We start from the raw sequence: 8,888 nt of genomic DNA on the forward strand, positions 1-8,888 counted from the left end.
TGTGTCCGGCTCTGGTGTCCACACCTCCAGCAGGATGCTGAGAAATTGGAAAGACCTACAAGAACAAGCTGAGATGTGAAGACCCCGGCTGGCGGGGAGCGCTCCAAGGAGAGTGAGCCCCTGATGCTACTGGAGGTAAAGAAGGGACTCAGCCCCTTTCTGTAGGAACCTCCATGGGGCAGGGGTTTCGGAGAGCAGGGGGCTCTTCAACCTCTCTGGCAAAGGCAGGACAAGACCCGACAGCTGGGATCTGGAGTCAGAAAAGGTCTGGCTGTGACTAATATGCAAACATTAAACATGGAGCCATGGGAACAACTGACCCAGGGCTGTGGTGGAGACAGAAGTAGCTGGGTGGGTTCTGGCTCTGTGGTGTCCACCAGGGGGTCAGGTTGGAAGGTCACAATGATCCTTTTTGGCCCTGAAATCTATGGGTCTGGGTATCTTGATGCACAGAAGCCCAGGGGCGTTTTTTACACCTGTAGTAGGAAGCGGGGAGGGTTAACCACATTTGCAGCCAGGCTGGGTGGGCACCAGAGCAGGGAGGAAACCCCCCCCTCCCCTTCCTGATGTGGGCACATCTGTGGCTGGAGGTTTCTCCAATAGGCGTCTCCACCCCTGGACCATCCGCGCTGGGAGTTTCCGGGCAGCAGGGTACACGTCCCTGTGGTTGCCAGGCCCTGCCCTCCCCTCCCCACACCTGGTCCATATACCCTCCCGGTCTCACACAGAGGCTCTGTGCCCATCCCTGGATGTCTCTGACAATGGAGCTCCTGATCCTCGTCCTGCTTCCCGTGGCCTTTCTGCTACCCCATGGGTCTCAGGCTGGTGAGTTGTGGGAGGGGGATCAGGGTCTCTGGGGAGCAGGATCCTCGCCCCATATGGGGAGCTGTGGGCAGCATTTAGGGTCTCCCCCTTGGTCCAGCTGGGGCCAAAGGACGGTATCGAATCCTGCATCCTCTCCTGAGTGCATCTGGGTGTCTCAGAGCAGCCCAAGGGTTTGGGTATCCAATCCCCCACAGGCTCCTTTGCGACTCCACTGCCAATCCCTGTGTCAGACAGGGAGGTTTGCCATGGAGCTGGGCCACTGGCCTGGGACCCAAGAAATCTGGGACCGTTCCCAAATCTGCCCAGGATCTCTGTGGACAGAGACTTGTATGGATTGAGGATGGTCACTGAAATCCCTTAGGCAGGTTTACAAACAATCTCCATGGGCCTCAGTTTCCCTATCTGTACAATGTGAATAATAATTCTGCTCGTGTCTGGATGCTGCCTGGGTCAATGAAAGGCCTGGAGCAAGGGAGCCCTTGATCTCGGTTAGTTTCCACACAGCCCCTGGCATAATAAGGGCCCAGATCTCCGTCTTCATGCCACCCTCATGCAAATAACAGCAATTTGTTAAAGGTGGGATTTTCCAACCGCCCCCCATTTCCCTCCTGCCCACCCTCAGCTGCGTGGAGACTTCTTCAGTGGTGATTAAAAAATGTTTTTTATTTTCCATGGGAAAAAAACCAAAGTGGCACTTTTATATTTTCACCTAAATATTACCTGACACTGGGGGGAAAGAATCAGTTTCACCACAATAATTCAGACGGGTTTGAGACGAGGCTTTCTGAGAAAAAATGATGTTTGTAAAAAGTTTGGCCGGTCAATCTGGGAGCAGCCCTGACTGGTGACTGTGGACTGATGGAGAAGACACATCCCCAAAGGACCTCTCAGTGCCCTTCCAGGTGCTGCCAGGCCTAATCTGGGGGGACTTTGGCCCCCAAAGCTGTTAACTTCAGGCAGTGCAGTTACTGACCCACTCCTGGTGTGTTTGGCACCGATTCTCCACACAGCAAGGTCAGAACTTTAGATTTATCCTCCGGCCCCATGGGGTGTCCAGTCTGGGGAAGAACTGAGCAGGGGGCAGAGTTCCAGACACAGGGATCCCCCAAGGAGAGCATCAGAGGGGCTGGGATGAAGTTGTGGAGACTCCCATTTGGGATGGGGAGCTTGGTCCCAGCCCGGCTCAGGGGCATGATGGGACTCTTTGTATGAACCTGGTCTCCCCCCAGGAGAGATCATCGGGGGACAGGAAGCCCAGCCCCACTCCAGACCCTACATGGCCTATCTGGAAATACAACACAGATGGAAGAAGTATATTTGTGGAGGGTTCCTGGTGTCGGAGAACTTCGTGCTGACGGCCGCTCACTGCAAGGGAGAGTAAGCGCCTCTGTGCTGGGGATGTCGGGGCAGGTCAGGGTTAGCAGGTGATGGGGAAGCCGGGAGCTCTGGTGCCGTCGTAGGTTGCAGGGAAGGATCAGTGAGTGTGACAGGCTGGGAGAGCAGAGCTCAGGGGTCTGATCTGTTCCAGGGGTGTCGGTGTGTCTCTAGGGGCCTCTGCAAACCATGGTCCAGATCCAACACTGGGTAAATCAATGGAGCTACGGCCATAGGCACCAGCTTGGCTCTGGGCCACTGTCTCGATCGGGGCAGGGACGGGGTCACAACCACAGGACAGCTCTGCAGGGCTCTAGACTGGGGGGATCTGGGCATAGATTCATCTGGATCTAGCTGGGAGGGGTCCCCTGGCTGGAGGGGAACTGAGACCAAGGGAACAAGTTTCAGAGTAGCAGCCGTGTTAGTCTGTATCCGCAAAAAGAACAGGAGTACTTGTGGCACCTTAGAGACTAACATTTATTTCAGCATGAGCTTTCGTGAGCTACAGCTCACTTCTTCAGATGCATAGAATGGAACACACAGACAGGAGATATTTATACATACGGAGAACATGAAAAGGTGGAAGTATGCATACCAAGAGGAAGAGTCTAATCAATTGAGATGAGCTATCGTCAGCAGGAGAAAAAAAACTTTTGAAGTGATAAATTAAGATGACCCATAGAAGGTGTGAGGAGAACTTAACATAGGGAAATAGATTCAATTAGTGTAATGACCCAGCCATTCCCAGTCTCTGTTAAGGCCTGAGTTAATTGTGTCTAATTTGCATATTAATTCGAGTTCAGCAGTCTCTCTTTGCAGTCTGTTTTTGAAGTTTTTTTGTTGCAAAACTGCCACCTTCAAGTCTGTCACTGAGTGGTTAGAGAGGTTGAAGTGTTCTCCCACTGGTTTTTGAATGGCTGATGTGATTAGGTCCTATGATGGTGTCACTTGAGTCGATATGTGGACAGAGCTGGCATCAGGCTTTGTTGCAAGTATAGGATTGATTCAAGTGACACCATCATAGGTCCTAATCATATCAGCCACGCCATCAGGGGTTCATTCACCTGCACATCTACCAACGTGATATATGCCATCATGTGCCAGCAATGCCCCTCTGCCATGTACATTGGCCAAACTGGACAGTCTCTTCGCAAAAGAATAAATGGACACAAATCTGACATCAGGAATCATAACATTCAAATTAATTAGACACAATTAACTCAGGCCTTAACAGAGACTGGGAATGGTTGGGTCATTACACTAATTGAATCTATTTCCCTATGTTAAGTTCTCCTCACACCTTCTATGGGTCATCTTAATTATCACTTCAAAAGTTTTATTTCTCCTGCTGATGATAGCTCATCTCAATTGATTAAACTCTTCCTCTTGGTATGCGTACTTCCACCTTTTCATGTTCTCTGTATGTATAAATATCTCCTGTCTGTGTGTTCCATTCTGTGCATCCGAAGAAGTGAGCTGTAGCTCACAAAAGCTCATGTTGAAATAAATTTGTTAGTCTCTAAGGTGCCACAAGTACTCCTGTTCTTTTTCCAGGGGACAAGGGCATTGAAGGAGTCTGAGATCACTGCCTGAGCGTCACATGCTGCCCTGTCCCCAGTAGATCAGTGTCAGACCATGTGCCCATCCCCAACCTCAGTGCACTCCTGCCCCAGTGCTGGTGTATTGTTCTTGGCTTTTACAGCAAGATCACTGTGTACCTGGGAGCCCATAACATTAAACAAGAGGAACAGAGTCAACAGAAAATCTCCGTGCGCCGCTGGATCCCCCACCCACAATTCAGCAGAGCGACCCATAACAATGACATCATGTTGCTGCAGGTACCACCCCCACCCCATCACCCCACCCCCAGTGACCTCACACTGCTACAGGTACCGCCCCCATCCCATCACCCCACCCCCAGTGACCTCACACTGCTGCAGGCACCGCTCCCATCCCATCACCCCACCCCCAGTGACCTCACACTGCTGCAGGCACCGTCCACATCCCATCACCCCGCCCCCAGTGACCTCACACTGCTGCAGGTACCACACCCATCCCATTCCCCGAACACCAGTGACCTCACAGGCATGGGTTTTCATGTTTCTGGGGACTGATATGTGCCTCTGTGTCCTTGAGTGCGACTCTCACATTGATCTCAATCGTTCTTGTGTCTCAGCTGGAAGAGAGAGCGAAGCTGAACAGATGGGTGGATTCTATCGCCCTGCCCCCTGCCAGCGAGAGAGTAAATCCAGGGGCTGTGTGCAGCATCGCCGGCTGGGGCAGCACTAGCACAGAGAGTGCATCGACCCCGGCCAAGCTCCAGGAGGTGGACGTGGTGGTGATGCAGGATGCCGCATGTCCGAGGAGGCCTAACGGGCCATATCATGACTATAACTCCTCCACCATGATGTGTGTGGGGGATCCAAAGATGGGCAAAGACTCTTGGGAGGTGAATCTCCTCCTGATTTCAAGCATCCTTGATAAATTGTTATTATTAATGAGGCTGTTGGTGTTGCAGTCAGGCCTATGAGCAGCGGTCAGCAATCAGGCCCCACTGTGCTGTACAAATGCGTGGGAAAATATCCGGTCTTCTCCCAGGGGGAGGCAGAGAACAGTTTGGGGTGTGGAGGCTGAGACCAGCTGGATACTGGGGGAGCCAATCAGAGAATGGGTGGACATAGGGGGCTGTCACTGAGCTGTGCATCAGCTGGAATGACTCACTGAGCTGTTCTCCATCTGTGGCTTGTTTTACTTCACAGGGCGATTCTGGGGGCCCCCTGGTGTGTGGGAAAACAGCCCAGGGCGTTGTCTCCTGGGGGCCTCCCACCCCTCCCGGGGTGTACACCAGAGTCTCCACCTTCATCCCCTGGATACAGGCGACGATGAGGAGGCTGCAGCCCTGAGCCAAGCCGGGAATAGCTGCGGGGGCTGGAGCTGTGCCGCTTCTGTCCTTTGGTGATGCCCAGATGTAGGGCCTGCTTTGCAGATTGGCTGAGCCCCCCTCTCCCCAGGATACCCATCCCCAGCCATCGCTCCACTCAGGCAGTGCCCAGCCCATAATCATAAGGCACTGAGTCTAGGGGAGTTAGGAGCCAGGTTCAAGACCATGTCCCATCAGCTCCCTTGGCAATCCCAACCCAGACCCTTAGTCTGTCTCTTCGCTAGGGAAACAGCTAGTTTATTTCCCCTGGGGTAACGGACACAAGCCAAACCCCGGGGCAGACCCAGCGGTTTGTAGCTCTCCCCCATGTCATCTACTTGAGTGACCGTTTATGGGGAATCTTCACTGGTACCTGACCTGCTAACTCCTGTGAAAACTGCAGCCTGCCCTGGCCTCACTGGACCTATCCCATGGGTTAGTTTATCAGGCTCGCCGATACCTGTTCCAACCACACCTGTTCCTAGCTCTGGCGAGGCCAGTGGGACAGGAACGCAGAGAAGGCTGCACTGAACTGATTATAGATCAATCCCCGGTGCTGATCGCCTCCTTCCCACTTTCCCTGCCCCACCCTGCTGCACGGCCTGTTGCATTTCGCTCACTGCTCCATTGCCAGTAATGAATAAAAATGAAGTTAAAAAAAATGGTGTTTCAGGCACTGAGTGATAACCCGAGCTGTGAAATCCAGAGCAGCTGCTGCATCTGCCAGGGCCAGGTGGGAATTAACCCCGCAGGGGAAGGCTGGGCTTGTGGTTAATGCGCTAAGCTGGGACTTAGGACACATTGTATGGAGAGATTTTGGCAAACCAGTAAAGTGCCTGAAACCACGACTGCTTATTGCTAAAGCAGCCAAGTCAGCAGACCGTAAAGTGCCCATGCAGCAGCCTCAGCTTGACCAAGGCAGAAGGGGAGGGGGGTTTTGGTGACACAGAAAGGGCAGCTTGACCCCGCCTCCTTCCTGATAAGAATTGTGCTGAAGTTGCCGATACATGCATTTTAGAAGAGCAGGATGTGCCCCCAGGAATGTCTGTTAGGGCCTCAAGGCTGCAAACTCTGGTAAAACCCACACCTGGTTAATCAATAATCAGAAGGAATCTCTTGCTTGACTGTTGAAACTGCTTGTTTAAGAAGGTTTCTTTAAGGGACATGTCACTGTATTACTAATCTATAAATAAGGGGGGAAAGTTTGAGGTAGTTGGACTGGACTCTCTCTCTGGATGCATCTTGTGTTCCCCACCGGCGCTGTGACACTCGGGAGCCACACTCAGCTTTGGTAATTATTGATGGTTGGAGGTGTTTTACTAACCTGTTTAGCTTTAAGTGAAAGTACTCTTGTGTTGCCATGTTTGTGCCAGCCATCTTCCGGTTGGATGGCCGTGTCTCCCCTGATTTATTTCCTGACACCACCTTGCAGAGAGTAAAAGTTATTAAGAGCTTTGGGTTGAAAGAACCCCGGGTAACAACATCACATGGACTTTTTCCTACACATTATAGAAAGGTGCTCAAGGGGCCAGGCCTCCTCTTCCCAAGTGTGATGTGATGGTCTATAGCTGACACCAGCTAACCTCTCTTGTGCTTTATCAGGTAGGACATTGATCCATAAGGACCCAGGATCATTTTCTTCTCAGTTATCGGAGAAACGGAAACAGGTGGTGCCATTTTTGACACTGAGTGCACTTACCTTCCCCTTTTGTCCACTTGATTCTTCCTGACCAGCTGGTGATCATGGATTTTAACTGCCCAGTCATGGGAATCATCCCAGCAGGTTCCAGTCACACCTGCTACACCAAACTGATGCTCCTGGAGGAGCAATTCCAATTCCTCGTGTTTGTTCTCCTCGCACTGGTGCAGAGGCGAGTCAAGAATTTCTTCTCTTCATTGAATTAGGGTTCCTGGATTAATTTTGTTCTTGATTTTTGCTGAGAGCTCATTTCTCCCCCCTTTTTACCCTCCCCTTGGCCTATTAGTTTGGCCCCTCTTGACTCCTCTAGCCAGCCTGTCTCCATGGAGATCAGTCCCCCTTCTCCTGAGGTGGAGGCCATCGAAACTCTGCAGCCCCCTCTCCCCATAGAAGATAGACTGATGTTCCACAAACCCTCCACTCTCCACAGCACCAACATAGATAGTAATGAGAATCCATCTCAGCCTGTTTTTTAGGCTAATCCAGCCCAGCACATTCATCCTCCTCTCTTCAGTTATGCTCTCCAGCAGAGTCAGATGCAGCTAGAGCGGCTGAATCCTAGTGATTTATTTTTCCTACTGCCCTGGTCTGAGAGACAGCTCAGAGTGCCGGGTTTAACCGTTGAATGGCTGGGGGTCCCCTCAGCTTCCAGAGACACAGGAGGGAAGGAAACACTCACAGGGATGGGATTTCATAGAATTCTCTGTTGATTCCAGAGGACACAATCTGGCCTGTGAAATTAACAAGTTTAAAGGGAAATGGCAGGGAGGGAAGGGGACTTTAACTACCCAGACATCAGCTGGAAAATTTATATGGCAAGACACAACATTTCCATTAGTGCCTGGAATGTCTTGGGGACAACTTTTTGTGTCAGAAGGTGGAGGAAGAAACCAGGGGGGCATTTTAGACCATTTTAGATTCTGACCAACAAGGAGGAATTGGTTGCAAATCTGAAGGCAATTTATGTGAAAGTGATCCCAAAATGATAGAATTCCTGATCCTAACAAAAGGAAGGAGAGAGAGCAATAAAATAAGGACAATGAACTTCAAAAAAGCAGACTCACCAGCTCAGAAAATTATAGGTCAGCTCCCATGTGAGGAAAGTCTAAGGGCGAAAGGAGTTCAGGAGAGCTGGCAGTTTCTGAAGAGGACAATTAAAGGCACAACTGCAAACTATTCCTATGCAAAGGAAAGACACAAGGAATAGTAAGGGGCCAATATGGCTCCACAGAAGTTCTTTAATGACCTCATAATCAAAGAAGAATCCTAAAAAAGGGGGAAACTTGGAAAAATTGCTAAGGAGGAGTATAAAAGAGAGGCTAAGGCACAAAATGAGTTTCACCTAGCAAGGGACATAAAAGAAGAGGTCCTTGAAATGTATTAGGAGCAAGACAAAGATTCAGGAAAGTGAAGGTTCACTACATAGCCGGGAAAGAGAACTAACAATCAAAATGAAAAAAAAGGTGTTTAATGTCGGTTTTGCTTCAGACTTCACTAAAAAGGTTAATGGTGAACAGATACTCTTCATAGTTAATACTAGCAAGGGGGAAGGAACACAAGCCAAAATTGGGAGAGAACAGGTTACAGAACATTTAGTTAGGTTAGATGTATTCAAGCTAGCAGAGCCTGATTAAATTAATCATTGGGTACATACGGAAGTGGCTGAAGCAATCACGGAATTATTAGGATGTGTCTTTGAGAACCTCTGGAGGACAAGTGAGGTCCCAGAGGTCTGGAGAAGGGCAAACATAGTACTTTTATTTAAAAAAAGAAGAACAAAGAGAATGCAGGGAATTATAGGTCAGTCAGCCTAACTTTGATACCTGGAAAGATACTGGAGCAAACACTTAGTTTGGGTTACAAGGAATGGCCAGCAAGAACATATCATGCCAAATCAACCTAATTTCCTTCTTAAATTGGGATACTGGTCTAGTGGATGGGGGGAAGCAGTAGACAAGACCGTACTCAAAAACTATCATTGACTGTGTGTCAAACTAGGAAAACGATTCTAGCGGAGTCCCGCAGTCCTTTGCAATCTTTTCATTAATGGCTTGGATGATGAAGTGCAGA

At 50.1% G+C, this 8,888-nt stretch overlaps 1 protein-coding gene across 1 annotated transcript; it reads left to right on the forward strand.

Moving 5' to 3' along the window:
* The first annotated feature begins 749 nt into the window (after positions 1–749).
* On the forward strand, positions 750–5,217 carry LOC120380381 (mast cell protease 1A-like). The gene is made up of 5 exons (XM_039498088.1): positions 750–825; positions 2,055–2,202; positions 3,902–4,037; positions 4,376–4,648; positions 4,959–5,217. Exons 1-5 carry the CDS (start codon positions 750–752, stop codon positions 5,100–5,102), a joined length of 777 nt encoding a protein of 258 aa, XP_039354022.1. The 3' UTR covers positions 5,103–5,217.
* The last annotated feature ends 3,671 nt before the right edge of the window (positions 5,218–8,888 follow it).

Source organism: Mauremys reevesii, linkage group 13, assembly GCF_016161935.1.
Source record: "Mauremys reevesii isolate NIE-2019 linkage group 13, ASM1616193v1, whole genome shotgun sequence".
In the NCBI taxonomy this organism is placed as follows: Eukaryota; Metazoa; Chordata; order Testudines; family Geoemydidae; genus Mauremys; species Mauremys reevesii.

Coding starts and splice junctions, on each gene's coding strand:
- LOC120380381 (XM_039498088.1), top strand. CDS start 750: ATGTCTCTGACAATGGAGCTCCTGATCCTCGTCCTGCTTCCCGTGGCC. Junction 2,203..3,901: donor GCCGCTCACTGCAAGGGAGA/GTAAGCGCCTCT, acceptor TGGCTTTTACAG/CAAGATCACTGTGTACCTGG. Junction 4,649..4,958: donor TGGGCAAAGACTCTTGGGAG/GTGAATCTCCTC, acceptor TTTACTTCACAG/GGCGATTCTGGGGGCCCCCT.